This window comes from Dermacentor variabilis, chromosome 8 (assembly GCF_050947875.1).
Source record: "Dermacentor variabilis isolate Ectoservices chromosome 8, ASM5094787v1, whole genome shotgun sequence".
Lineage (NCBI taxonomy): Eukaryota > Metazoa > Arthropoda > Arachnida > Ixodida > Ixodidae > Dermacentor > Dermacentor variabilis.
In genome coordinates this window covers 139,951,068-139,966,477 of record NC_134575.1, presented here as the reverse complement: position 1 = coordinate 139,966,477, position 15,410 = coordinate 139,951,068, and the positions used below count along the sequence as shown (strand labels likewise).

The 15,410-nt window shown below is 45.4% G+C and overlaps 1 protein-coding gene across 5 annotated transcripts in view; it reads right to left on the bottom strand.

The window, feature by feature from the left end:
- The window catches only part of LOC142590620 (uncharacterized), a 328,406-nt gene that overhangs the window by 132,996 nt on the left and 180,000 nt on the right, over window positions 1-15,410 (bottom strand). For 4 of the 5 annotated variants that reach the window (XM_075702951.1, XM_075702953.1, XM_075702954.1 and 1 more), the window contains exons 15-17: window positions 9,853-9,917; window positions 5,317-5,473; window positions 3,700-3,770 (exon numbers count right to left, since the gene is read on the bottom strand). In XM_075702951.1, the coding sequence (XP_075559066.1) occupies window positions 3,700-3,770; window positions 5,317-5,473; window positions 9,853-9,917 (293 nt within the window). Of the gene's footprint in view, window positions 1-3,699; window positions 3,771-5,316; window positions 5,474-9,852; window positions 9,918-15,410 lie in introns of those variants that run through there. The other variant, XM_075702955.1, reaches the window with a different exon arrangement.

Sequence of the window (15,410 nt, the reverse complement as noted above, 5' to 3'; positions counted from 1 at the left end):
CCTTCTTGGACTAAGTAGAGATCTAGTCTCTACTCTCCTGAGGTTAGTGGCCTGTATTTTTGTCAGTGTCTCGTGCGGGGATGGATATATTCGCCTGGATTCGCGGTAATAAACGGTCATTTCGTTATAGGTGTGGATACCTTCATGTCAGTCAATCCCGTCGGGCAAGCCCACCTCCCGGTTACTAGCTGCTCGGGCGGCTAGGTGGGCGGCGTCATTGCTTCGTCGAAATGTGGCTGCCGCGATTGGGATCAAATCCACGACCTCTAGCAATGCCATAGCCGCAAATCTAACGCGGCGGGCACTGAAGTGTTAATTTGACGGTTGACCGCTTCTGTAGTGTTTCCTGGACCCGGTGGTCCGCATATATATATATATATATATATATATATATATATATATATATTATATATATATATACATATACATATATATATATATATAGCTTCTGCGTGCCCTGCGTCAGTTGCCCACTTGACATACTTGCATGGCGTTTATTTTTCAGAAATAGCAGCAAGGTACTGTACCGTACTTTGCAATTAAGCTTATCCTGTGTACCCAAAACCGCTGTCGTATAGGCACCCTGCAATGAAGTTTGCCTGTACATAACGTGCCACCTAGCAGCGGCTGTGATCACCCGCGGGTACGCCCTCACCGTAATTTCACCATTGTCCATGGTACATTCAGGCACGCCTGAAAGTCTGCTTTCCAATTTTCCAATGGATTCACCACGGCCTCTTGGCAGCTCCATGAGAAGTGTGAACAAAAAGAACAAGCGCAGATACTGCTCCCTTAGGGATTATAACAACCGCGAAGGGGATGTCGGCATCAAATTGTGCCTCTTCCCTTCTAAACCGGGGGAAGCAACCCGGCGGCTGAAGTGGATCGTCGCTGTTCGTGTCGGTGTTGTGAATTTCTCTTAAACGAACTAAGACGTAAATGCAAAAACACGAAAAAAATGAAAAAGAACCAGCAGCGGCATCCGTAAAAACACAAGAAAGCGTCAACTGCATAAAAACCCCTGAACTGATGCCCGCTCTTGTAAATCAGTTTAGATAGTTGTTTAGCTCATCTTACTCGAAAACAAACGCGCATTTGTTGCTACGTGTCAAATATAGCTTCGTAAGCGCTCCGTGCTGGAGCTTTGTACGCGCTGTGTTTCTTTCTGTTCCAAGATCAAGACGCGAATGCTGGAACCGAGCTCATTCGTGCCGATATTTTGTCGCGCCTAGTACAACAGAACTAAGGTTGGAGCACACTGCAGCACACGTTGAGTATTCGAAAATTAGCATTTCTCTCGCACACGCTAGCGCATACTTGTTCAGTCTTCACGTTTAGTCTCAGCTGAGTGCTCTCTATGATGCTTCAACGGTAATGCCCTCTCACATCCGAGCCCGAGCAATACCAGAATATGCTCGAGGTACTTTGTCAACGGAGAAAAAAGCACTTACCTGCCAATTCGCCAAAACCTCTGCAATTGTGAGGTGCAAGGCAAGCTCCATGTAATGAAGCGACAAATGACAGTTCAAAGATGTCCACGACCGTATTTGCTCACTTAAGTGGCATAAAGCAATGATCTGTTCAGTCACTTTGAGTTCGACGTCGTAGGCATGCTTGCTCTGTTGTGACAAATACATTGCGACCTGCGGTGGTTGCTTAGTGGTTATGGCGTTGGGCTGCTAAACACGAGGTCGCGGGATTAAATCCCAGCCATGGCGCCCGAATTTCGATGGGGTCGAAATACCAAAACACCCGTGTAATTAAATTTAGGGCCACGTTAAAGAACCCCAGGTGGTCAAAATTATACCGCAGTCCCCCACCATGGCATTCCTCCTAATCAGATCGTGGTTTTGGCACCTAATACACCATAATTTAAGCACCTCGATGTGATGTCCCTGCTGTTTACTTCTTTCGCACGATATACATGGTTGTAGTCGTAAATTGGACGCCCTTTCTCAAGCGTCAGTGGTCCAAAATGGGCCTCGATGTTTTCGATTGCCTTAAAACCGCAATTTAGAACGTCCGACAGGTATCAAACGAGCGCCGCAAAAGCATGCCTCCTCAGCAGTGTCCGCCTCCTGGTTTCCGCCTCGGTGTCCGCCACGGTGGCGCTGACGGCTGTGCCGATCGCTGCGCCGCCTGGCCATTGCAGGAAGCCCATATTAGTTGGGTTTCCTTGCCTTCTCACGTCACCTCCCCACTGTCTTGTATGGGAACTGCCTCTTCTCGCTTTCTTCTCCTCTCTACAGTTCTATCTGCGTCCCCTCTGGCCTCGCATGTTAGTAGAATGGGAAACTCTGCAGTTTCTGCTATGGTTCTGAGGGGAGTCACGGATAATTACGGCTGTTAAACGGCAAAGATGGCTATGGCCAGGGAGCTCCAAAAGGTATTGCGCTCATTCGACGCGGTGGGGAGAAAACGCGCTACTCCCGACGCCTTTCCTTTCTTACTCGCGCCTCTCATCTATATACACGTTCTGAACCACCACCCGACGCCGTGTGCGCGACAGCAGCCCACAGCAGCAGCCGCAGCGGGAAATTCGAAGGAAGAGGCAAAGAAAGCTTCGGTTTAAAAAATTGAGTTATGTATTCAACCAAGCCAAACAGGTTGAAAGGAGACGAACGTTTGAGTTGCGTGACATTGATAATCAAGGGAAGCCTCAGTCTGGAGCCAAGGGGTATCAACGAGCAAACATTTTTGTGAGGATCGTGACGGAGACAATTCCCCACGCCGAGACATATCTTGCGCGTCCACTGTTGATTGGGACTTCCCATCCTTTCCTATCCCAATCCTATCCTATCCCTGAGTGTGCTTCAAGAATTTTTTTGGGGGGGGGGGGGCGGGGGGGAGGGAGGGGAGCGCGCTGTGCTCACGCTCGTCATCCGTTGTTTGGTGACAAACAAAAATTAGCTGTGAGAAGTTCTAATCTTCGTGAAATTTGTATTTCGCTGGTTATCTGAGCTGCCGAGCACTGCAGGCCTCAGAACTTGGTTGGATTTCTGTACACCCTTTATCGCGAACATATTTCGACAATTAGAGAGCTCTGGCAACACATGATGCCACTGCCTTGTGTCGATTAAAAAAAGTGATAGGGTTTAACGTGCCAAAACCACTTTCTGATTATGAGGCACGCCGTAGTGAACTCCGGCAATTTCGACCACCTGGGGTTCTTTAACGTGCACTTAAATCTAAGTACACGGGTGTTTTCGCATTTCGCCCCCATCAAAATGCGGCCGCCGCGGCCGGGATTTGATCCCGCGACCTCGTGCTCAGCAGCCCGACACCGTAGCCACTGAGCAACCACGGCGAGTCATTGTGTCGATTAATCCGCATCTTGCAAAAATCGCGGCAAATTCGCGACGGAACCAAAAAAAACGATTTGGGACAATTTTTTAGGGCTTAGCTGGTACACTGAACATCTTGCAATGTACCTGTAAAGCCCGCAGAAGACTTGGCTTGTGTGTGCGCGAAGTAGCGAAAAGCTCCGCAGCTAAGGAGCTAAACATAAAAGATCGTATGTATTCAAAAACACGGTCCACCTTGCTTCCCTTGCAAACAAGTACTGGTTTAGACGATGGAATAATGAAAATTGAATAAGGCTAGAAAACGCGTTATATAAATGTCATAGTTTCACTGGCATGAAAGTTTCCTGATACAGCTATAGGCCGAAAAATTTTGCGAATATGGCCCCGCACTTACTTGTAAGCGTTATAGATATCCGCTCCAGTAATTGCAGCGAGCCTGGCGCCTAGTATGTCCTCGATGCGTGCCTGTATGGAAGAAGGGGAAGAGGAATTCACCGCCAATGCGCATGACTTCAGGGCATTCTTGGACAAAAATGCATGGGCGCTTTAAAAATCACAGGCAAACTTTTTCCCGATTGCTAAAGTGGTTTACGGTAGCTTTCTGCGCTTTAAGGAAGCAATGAATGTTGCGGAAAGACTCTCTTCCTATAGTCAATGTACCATGTAATTGCAGTTATTCAATCAAAAAATATATTAACAGACACCTCGAGTAACGATCGAACTTTCTTCTTTACGCTCGCTTATTCCACATGAATAAATTGTTTACGTGAGTCCCTCGGCTGTCCGTATTCGCGCAGTATAACCTATCGAAACGAAAGAAGCGCTGGCGGCACCAACTAGCCGTTCCGATTAAACGCCAAGATTTCTCGCAAGTCCAATTACATGCCTAAAAGGAGTGCTTCATATTAATATATTGTATCACATTAGGAATGTTTCCTTTCGACTTGGTACCTCCCACGTGGACGACAAAATGAAGCAAGGGTAACTAATATCGCGGCATCATTTCTCACGCGTACGTGATACTTGGAAACTTCCTTGCGTCAAGTGCAAAGAACGTCCGCGTAAGCAGTTTTTATTCGCGCAGATATTTATTTGCGGCAGACTTCTAAGCTTCCAGGCGCGCCGCTCAGCCGACACCTGATTCGTGCAGCAAATCGGCCTACTGTGCTGTTCAACGGGGATGCTGCTTTCTTTACCAGCTCCGTGACGAGACTTAAGATTACCGCTGTCATCTTTGCTGTCTGATTAGACGTCTAGGGATAGTATTAAAAGGCATTTACTATACGCGAATACATGACTATTCTCGAAAGTGGTGCTCAGTATCCCAGGCATTTTTCGCAAATGGAGCTACTACCCATATTTCTGGCAATCTGAAAAGCCTTATCGCACTCCCCCAAAAATTTCGCTCGCACACTAAGCATAGTAGGAAGCCATTTAATTGCTGTACAAGTGGAGCAGTTTCTTTTTTTTTCTGTAGAAGCAAGCGGAAATAAGACAAATTTTTGACGTCGAAGAGATCAGGAGGCGACCTCCACCACCTAGCCACTTCTCCCGGCGTTAAGCCATTTCGGCAGTTACCTCGACCATGTTGCGAGAAAGATATTCGCCTCCTGGATTCTACAATATCGCAGCCGAGATTCAGCCAACTTTTCTGTCAGAACACCTTTCTATTTCCTTTCTTCTCATTCTCACTAACGCTTTCCGCAGGCGTTTTGGTGAGCTTTGCATTTTATCACAAGAGGTATTTAATTGCAATGATGGCTGGCTAGTTTCCACAGCAGGCGCCATGCCGGTAGCGTCTCCTCAAGGGCAGGCTCAAGGGCTTACTTCTAAACGGGAAGGGTTGCTCAAGCTTTTTGAATTTTGAACTTTTCACAGCATACATCGCTTGCAAACTTGCAGAAAATGATCATCGCCGCGTGACCCACACACTGCACTTTGTGGGCAACACCCAAACCTCGTATGAGGTCCGCTAAACAGCTCTGGTCATCCGCTGGGTTCAAACGCTAACCGTGTACTTTTGCTCCTCCTCTTCGGTGGTGACCATGGAGTAGGCCTGCCTCTCGGTCTCGACGAACTGGCCCGCGTGTTCATTCCACAGGTCCTCGTTGCCAGATTTTAGTGCCTCCCACATCCACATGTAGCCGGTGAAGTCGTGCGGCCGGCCGCTGCGAGACGCACAACAAGCCGCGGGTTCGTTTTAAAGGCTTGGTCTTGTTGAAGTGATTGTGTCCTCACATCATGCAGTGCCAATAAAAACCGCATTATCGACTGATAGAAAGTGTCCAAATAAAACGAAGTAAAACCACACTCAACCGTAACGGCATACTCTCCAATTTCTACATTGACGCCCTCAACTACAAGAAGCAGCCTTCACTTGAAGATGAGTTCTCTTTCTGTTTCCTAGCGTGAGATCGTTACAATTGTCCGACTGTGTTTCCCGGCTACGGGGAGAACCACAACTATCGACAAAAATATTTAAAGCTGTAGTCGTTCTACAACCTAGAAAATTCTATTTGGCTACTCTCGCCGATATATACGCCATCTGTCGGCGATAACTAACTGCCAGCCTGTGAAAGCATCGCATGCGACATCGCATTCTACATCAGAGATGAGATGTAATAATGACGATTGCCTGCAAATTAGCGCACGAGCAAGTAAATAAAGTATTTTTTTGTGTCATGCAAAGTTGGACGGTTTCCATAAAGCGACACTAAATTCAAATATTAAGTCATGCTATAGTCATAGATTAGTGTTCGAGAATCTCTAAGGCGTCAGTATTATCGCGAACAAAGCCTTATTACTCGAGAAATTGGAGTAAATGCAAGACATGATTAGAGACTCCTCCCGGACTTTCAAGCACTTGCCCGATGATGAAAGCACTCGTCAGTTAAATTGTGTCACTAGTACTCAAGCACACCACTAAAATATTTAAAACTGTAGTCGTTCTACAACCTAGCAAATTCTATTTTGACTATTCTCGTCGATATATACGCCATCTGTCGGCGATAACTAACTGCCAGCCTGTGATAGCATCCCATGCGACATCGCATTCTACATCAGAGATTTGATGGAATAATGACGATTGCCTGCAAATTAGCGCACAAGCAAGTAAATAAAGTATTTTTTTCTGTCAAGGGAAGTTGGATGGTTTCCTTAAAGGGACACTAAATTCAAATATTAAGTCACGCTATAGTCATAGATTAGTGTTCGAGAATCTCTAAGCTAGGCGTCAGTATTATCGCAAACAAAGCCTTATTACTCGAGAAATTGGGGTAAATGCAAGACATGATAGGAGACTCCTGCCGGACTTTCAAGCACTTGCCCGATGACGAAAGCACTCGTCGGTTGAATTCTGTCACTAGTACTCAAGCACTCGTTGCAAAAAACAGCATTGCATTGTATCATACGACGAACGAAATTGCTACTGGTCCAGTCCTATTTCAATTTTAGAAAAAAGAACGCATTGAAATTATCCTTTACAACGACACGGGTAGACGAAAGATTACGTTTTCGCTCGACTTTGCACCGCCCACGCTTTCGCGTTTCAGTAGTTTCGTTATCGCGTAGCGCTGCGCTGCTTTTGCTGGCTCACGAAAGTCGCACTAACTGCAAGTAGCAGAGAATTCTGCTTCCACTTGATGTCGCGGGATGTCCGAACAGTCTACGCCACTTGGCCAAAAAGCAGCTGCAGCGGCGGATTCTGGCTTTATTGGTCTTGGCTCGGTACCACCGCCTGACGGGCGCCGTTTTACTCACCGACGGCAGCAACGGGCGGTGATGGTGTATGCAATTAACCACTCCCTCGGTTGGGTGGCGGGAGATTTGAATTTCGAAAAAGGTATTCCGACCCTTCAGATGCAATTTACTCGTAAACTATGTCTTTTCTTGGCACGAAACAAGAGTTATGAGGTTTCTGAAATAGTATTTAAACCGTTCACGTCGGTGGGGGCGGGGGGGGGGGGGGGGGAGGGGGTGACTTAGTACCAGCCTTCAGTGTTCCTTTAGCAAATTCATTCATCATTGCGAGAATAATTATGTCAAAAAATTATACAGTGCGGCATCTTTTTCAAAAATAATTCGACGTTTTATGGATCATACCTTACGAGCGTCTGCCTACGGTGTTCCGGGGTTGGTAGCGTACTACAATCTAAAGAAGTAAAACGTTACTACTTGGAGGCATATATGGGTATAGTAGTTCCCTATACGATATCCACATTAGTTACTTCAGGATACATATACGAAGTCGAGAATCAGGATCTGACTCTATTTAGGTGCATGTATGACGGCGAAACACTATACTTTGCGCAATTTTTGGCTAATACATCTTTAGGATACCTTGCCCTGTGGAAAGATGGGAGTACTGACAACTATTACATAATACATTATATTTCCTTACAACATTTTAAGGCGTATATCTCGAAGCTTATGCTATGCTCATGATCTATGGACGCCACTCGGACTCAATTCCACAATTGGGACAAGCACGCCAAAGTTGATAGACGAGTATCACAAGGCAACATGTCATGCGAACAATATTAGCTTGTTAAACAAATCCAGCTAACGTCGCAAGACTGTGCTGCAGCCTCAGGAATTCATGTGTTTCTTCTGAAACAATTACAGGATACAATTAAGCCAATGAGAGAACTTCAGTTTTTACCGGCTAACTGAAAATCAACTGTAGATCGCGCTCACCAGCCCACACACACACAAACCTTCAGTGATTAAATTGAGATATTGTGCATTTACTGTTGCCAGTCAACATTTTCTCTGCGAATCCATACCACGATTCTGAACGCTGGCATTCTTTGAGTAGTGAAAATTCTACGAGGCGTGTTGGCGTAACTACTGTGCCATCACACAACATCACTATAGGCATGTATTCTCTGTGGCCTATGCATTTCATTCGCCTCAGATTTAGGTCGCATAATTGTGAATTATGTAAAGGTTCCTGCCCCTCGTTACACTGAGGCATCCGTAAAACTTAAAGCACCAGCGGAGCTGAAAGGTGGGCAAGGCTTTGCTTAGCGGTGCAACCCAGCTGTGAAGCTTTAAGATAGCGCTGATGAACTCGTGAAGGGTGGTGTCGTTATTTGGCACAAATAGAAATAAAGCAAAACAAAGAAATGAAGGCAGATAGATTCCCCCATTGTATCGGGTTCGGTGGAGACGTCATGATGCGGTACATGTCATGATGAAGGGATTTACGCTTTACTGAAGACTACGCTAAATGGCGTAGCTGGCCTTCTACAAGAGGGCAAATATCTACATCGTAAACTTTTTGGCTATAGGACTTTGTCCTAAGGCACATAAACTGGCTAAAACTCAGCTACTAAAGCGCTTTCCTTGTCAAAAAATTACCGACGATTACGTTACTTCCTAATGCGAAATTTGAGCGCAGCAAATAAGCTGTTTCACCTTTTCGATAGATTGAGGCAAAGAAATCGAGCAACACATGTATGCGCTATCACAGAATTTTTTTTTTCACACGTATTCCTTTAACAAAGACTCCACTAACAGTTCTTGACAGTCATGAAGGAAGCTTTGTGGTCGGAGAAATAGACTGATATATGTTCGACTTGGTACACCAATGCTTGATTCTCAAAGACGAGATCTATACAAGTGCCTCGCGAGGTTGTCACAGCCGTGGGACGCGTTACGAGCGAGAGGAACGGGATGTTCTCCCGCATAAGTGTTAGGAAATTGCTGTTTGTCTTTATGTCAAGCCGCCACCGATCTGGCTCTCTGATTGCCACCGCACAGGGCGAACGGCAGCGGCAATTTCGGCTCGGGCGGTGCACATATACAGATCCGCCGCCACCGATCTGGCTCTCTGATTGCCACCGCACAGGGGTTGCATTGGAGGAGGAGCGAAGAAAGGAAGTAAGTTCGAGCCGGCGCTTTGACAACCGGAGACTCGCAGGAAGAGGGGGGAGGGGGGCGGCGTGTACACCCAGCGGCAAACGATGGGGGCAGAAGCGCGCGCAGCAAGCGGACAACACGATAAAGGGAGGAGGGAAGAGATAGCAGCGACTGACTGATGCCGCTGACGCCGATAGTGAGTCAACCCCAGCTGCGGAGTTGGTTTCAGGGACAACGCCGCCGATGCCAACACAAACAGTATGATACCCACGCTTCCGCAGTGCTAAGAACCAGGTCTAGCCGTGGGAAGGTGGTCACGTATTCGTCGACGTGCCGGGGCCTACGTGAAATAACCGGCGCGTCGGCAACTGAAGAGCACCCTATCCGCCACACAAGAACAGGGGGGGGACCCTTTCCTCCTCTTTCTGCATGGCGGCGACGGTGTTCTATGCAGTCACGTTATCTTGACTCTCTAGCGGCGTCAGCGGCATCCAGCGGTATCAGTCGGTCGCTGCTAGCGCTGGGGGGATGAAAGGGGGGCGGAGCTGGTTACGAGGCCGACGACAACGCCGACGACGACGCGAAACCCAGGAACGGACGCCAAAGAGCTGCGCTCTAAAACATTTGTAGGGAGGTGGAGCAGAAGAGAGCCAGTACTTGTAAATGGAATGGTGCCGGAACTTACACTGCTTTAAACTGCTTCGCAGCCTCGCCCAGGAGGTACCAAGCGTTGATGGCGCCCGGCGGGTTCTGAAAATGGAGTTGTTATTACAATGAACCTTTCTTCAAGGTCCTTTCACGTTGACGAGTACGAAGTAGAACATTGAATTTCTTTGCAAGAATACCCGCGTACTTCCCCATATTAATCTTAAATGCTGACCCCGTATGTTCAGCTATGTTCTCCTCAGCGCAGATTTCTCGTTATCAGGCCAGAACAACGAGCGCAGAGGCTCACCCCGCAATGACACAGCTTATCACGCTGACATTCATTTTGTCATGTGAGAGCGCCGCACTCAAATTGAGTACTTTCCGAGGCGTGGAATATCCAACAAGTCAAATCAGCCTGGGATGACTAATGTGTGCACTCCTTCCTTGCTCAGAATGCTTGTGCACTGAAGAACGTTCTCACGCTGCGACTGTTCGTTCTCGTGAAGTTTCGCAGGTGTCAGCCAATCTTGATGGTGACTGGCGAAAAGAAAAGCGTTTGCCTCAAATAAGGTTTTTTGGATACCATAGATGGTTATCATCAACGTATAAAAAATATCGACTGAATTTTATTTACAATAGCTTTTTACCTTGTTTTCATGGCGCTATGTGTCTACGAATACACAAAGTGAACATGTAAAAGCTGCCCTTTCACACTTCACGCGTGTCACCAACACACTCGCGATAGGGAGCTGCACGTTTAGAAAGCGAAGCTTTGTTTGACTTCTTCACCAGCTCTGGCGTCGCTCCCTGGCCGCTAGGTCCCGTGGGGGTGGCCGCTACAGCGGTGTACATAATTCTGGATGTAATACTTGGGTTACAAATAATTCCAAAATTCACCGACGATTACGATACTCCCCTAACGCGAAACTTGAGCGAAGCTCTTTGCGCGTTTTCATTTCGCCATATATTGAGGCAAATAATTTGAGAGAGACAAGCAGCAGAGTCGGCCATCGTCGGAAATCTGACCTGCGGGTCAAGCGCGCCGGCTTTTATGCATGATTTGTCAAAGGTTCCAGGGTAATCGCTGGTGCCGCTTGGCTTCCAGAAAGTAGCACATAATTCGCGTCGTGCATATAATTAGATTACAAAATGCTTTCTTCAGAACAGACTACGGATAATTAAGACTATCGATAACATTCGAGAAACTTCCGGCAGTCCAGCTGCGTCGTGCGTCTAGGAGTGACGGTTAACATTTTTTAGCCCGTGGAAAGCTGTGACCGAAGTCACATAAAGAAGTCTTCGTCCAAAAGACGACGGCGCGCAACTCTGCAGCCATCCCGTAGTGATCGTCGCCGCTGACACCACGCTCGCGCCGCACTACGCTTTCCTTTCGCAAAACAATCCATCCCGCTTTCATGCTTCCACCTTCCTCCTCTCCTTCCTTCCTTGCACCGTTCTCTCTCGCCGCTCTTTTTCAACCCCTGCTGCACTCCACGCTCTCGCTTTCATCCGCTGCACTCGTTCGCTCGGTTACGTCGGGAACGCCGCTCGACCAAGGAACGGGCGCCCACGAGCTGCGCTCTAAAAGGCACCCGCGATGTAGCCCCTATGAAACTTTCATGCTGACCATGTATGTACATATACGTCTGCGTAAGAAAAATATCTCCCTATGTAAAACCTCATCATACATTGCCGGTTTTCGGGTACTTATCTAAAGCGCAACGACCACCTAGTGGAATGGTGAAATATATTTAACGAATTCTCTCATTTATTTTTTTCGATTTAGTTAATCAGTATATTCCACTGCGTGTTTGTACGTTATTAGTTAATGTTCCACAATGGGTACGTCTCACTGAGATACAACAGGTGAAAAATCCCTAAATGCTGCTTGATAAGTATCGTACTTTTCTGTACACACGCCCATCATAACGAAATTGTTCCCATCACCGATCCTTACGAAGCATTTAATCAACAGCTCTATTTAAGCGTGGCTTAGCGTAGCTTCCAACACGTGCAATAAATATGGTTTTCTTTATTTGTCGCCTAAAATGTATGCGTCGCCCTTAATGTGGGGCCAAAATAATCGCAATTCCCAGTGAAAAGCGGAACGCGTTATAGGTAGCGGCGTCAGGGTACAGCCTACTACAGCCGCACGCAGTCAGTGCCGGAGTGAGGTGCCGAAACGTCTATTCAGCGCGGTGGAACACTTGAGCGCACAGGTGGATTCCAGTTTTCAATTGAATATCTTTCACTCTATAGTGAAAATGCATACAAAAATGCATCCTTACTTTCTTTAGAATTCTTTCCAACTTTCTACCGACTTTATTACCATCCCATTCACTTTTACTTCTTATTAACGCATGCTGCAAGAAAGTTGGTAGGCTCCGTTTTTAGTTTAGCTTCAAGAAAGTTTGCTAAAAGAAAGTTTTAAAAAAGTTGGTAGGCTCTGTTTTTACTTTCGTTAGAAGAAGGTTTGGTAAAAAAAAATTTTAAAAAAAGTGTGTAGGCTCTGTTCTCACTCACGTTTGAAGAAAGTTGGTTTAAAGAAAATTGGTTGGTGGTGTTCTTTTATTTAAAGAAAATTAAAACAGGTGTATTTGATTGATTTGGTCATTCACTACGGAGATAAAGAACCAGAACATGCAAAATTGGTAATGCACGAATAGCAATAGTAGCTACCACGAATGTAGCACCGTGTCACAGTGATAATTCTTTCGTGCAGTTTAAAAGACAGCAACGAGACAGATTAACTTTTTGCTTCGCATGCACATGTAATCAGCAGAAGCAAAGGCAAAATATATTTGCCCTATCAAGTGAAAATGTCTATTTATAATATTTATTCTACTATAAAAAATGAAGAGTTTTACACATTGGGAATCGAACCATTTACTTCTCCGTATGCAGCAGAGACGCTACCACTGCTCCATCTAAAACAGTTGCACTATTGTATTGTTTGACACATTGGAAGGCTGTTTCCTTTTGTTCGCTACGCTTTTCCTTACCTCGGCTTCTTAAGAAACCTTTCTTATATTATTCTGTACAAATTACGCACAAAACTTGGTGGTACACAAATGCAGTACCTGCGGCCGCTGTTAGAAGTGTTTTCTTTTTTGTTTTTGTTTTTTTATATAGCTAAGGGTGATCGCTGAGTTGAGATTGGTGGTCGAAGAGAATACGACAGCATGAATTGGGTGCACGACTGAATAAGTTATGATTGTCTGGCTGAGCAATGAAAGTAGCGAAAATGAATCTAGCACGGCCGTATCTGTTTGTTTACGCGTGCGTGCAAACAGTACGCTTGCCGCACATCGGCCGTAGCTCCAGCTGCTGAAGCAGGCCAGCCATCGCCACGTTTTGTGATCTTTATTGCTAACGCTAAGAGGAAATATGGTCTCGCCAATTCAATATTAGGACACATATTCTCTAAAACGCGACAATTGACGCCATAGGAAGCCTGCACATGAGTGGTGATCATGAATTTGTGCCCGGTAGCTCTCAAAGAAGCCCGTGGGCCTCCCGCCATTGCAAGCAGACGGATCTGCACGGGAAGCCCTTTGATTCGCTCGTGTTCGACAGCTAGAGTTCGCTCATGCTTCGGCTTAAGAGGAAGCTTTAGCTCGGGCCCAACTCCGACGCGGCCTATTCAAATACATGTAAACGCAAAATCGTTTTTATGAGATAACCCCTGGACCGAATTTGATGAAATTTGTCGCATTTGAAAGAGAAAGTTAAATTCTAGTGACTGTTGGAAGCGGAATTTCGATTTAAGGCTTGAATTTTCTTAAAACGATTTTCAAATATTTGACCGTCCGAAAGAAATAGAAGCATGAAGTTTATAAATTCATAGCTCTGCATCAAGAACGATATCGCGGTTCTGTCAACGGCATCCATTAGATCATTCAAAGCGGACAAATTCAATATGTCATTTTACATCTTACGTGAATTTGTTACGTTGGTTACAACGGTTTTGCAAAAGCTTTATTTCTCAATTATTAAATTTTTTTATATTCATGTGTAACATATCAATTTTGTCCGCTTTAGATGTACTATTAGATGCAATTCACAGAATTGTATTATCATTTTTAGTGGTTAAGTTACAGAGTTGTAAACTTGATAGTTTCGTTTTTTGAAAATTTTCGATTTTTGCCCATTTTTAACAAAAAATTGACAATCTAACTCAAAAATTCGAAACCAGCAGTCCCTAGATTTTAAGTTTGTCTTTTAAATGCAACAAACCTCGTCAAATTTGGTGCAGTGGTTGCCGAGAAAAACGAATTCTCCTTTTACATGTATTTAGATAGGAGCACTTGAGCTAAAGCTTCCTCTTAAGTTCCTGTATATGTCTTACAAATGAGTAAGCCTGCCCAGGGACTCAACAAATGCGGCCGAAATACCGGCCGTCCTTGAGTAACAAAATCGAATATCGAAGGCCCTGCTTTTGCAAACTGCATGCGCCTGAAGCGGTCGCGAATCTTGGAGGTTAAATCCGCTTGGTTAACCGCAGTATACTCTAACCGCAATGCGGTGCTGCTGCAGTCTTTGGAATTTGAGAGAAATGGTCATTGATGAGAAAGGGTATAGCAGCATAGGCAGTGGCCATGAATGCATCATTTTGAACAGGGGATATGTAGTTGTGAAACAGAGCAAGGGTCGCAAAAGTGCCCGTCAAAATTTTAACGGTGAACAAATAACAAATTTATTGATGAGAGTCGAGGAAGAACTTAACAAATGACCAAGTAAAGAGTACGAACATAGTTAGCTTCTAAGTGTAATAACGTCAGAAATACGGAAAGAGAAACAACATGTTTGTTGTAAAGGAAGAATGAAACCGAAAAGCTTGTGGAACAAGGACATACGAGAAGCTGTCGCCGAACGACAGAAAGTATCCCAAGAGCACAGGTAGGCAAAGAAGGCGCAGTTGCCGCAGGATTAAGTAGCCAGTATATGGGAAATATACCGGGAGAAAAAGACTTTGGTTCAAGTACTGGTGCAATCAAATATAAAAGGTGAAAGTGAACGTTCGTTGTCAAAAATACGTGGGAAAAATATGGCCGCACCAACAATATTTTGGAACCACATAAAATTATTAGGAAGGAAGTCAACAACCATGCAACGACATACCCTAGACAACGATGGAAAGAAACTGGCAGGAGAAGCGGCAACAAATTACACCCTGAAAATAACAGCCGAATCTTTCCAAGGGAATAATGAAGTTGTACTTGAAGAAAAAAAAACAGCATGAAATGGAACCAGATGGAAAAGGAGCTGGCGCTGAAAGATTTCAATTGGAAGAAAAATGAAGAGAAAATTCCGAAGCGCACAGCCACATGGCTAGACGAGTTTCCAGTTAGGCTGATTAATAAACTAGGACCAAAAAGTAAGGAAGCTCTGGTGAAAGCAGTGGAAAGAACTTTTGAAGATAGACGAATATCAGACAGTCGGCGACGAAGTAGAATGAATTTACTTTAAAAAGATAAGGGGGAGAAAGATAGAATCTATTCGTATAGACCGTTCACCATCACATCGCTAATATACAGGCTAGCTATGCAGACAATCAAATTAAAGCTGCAAGCATGGGCATATAACAATGGCATT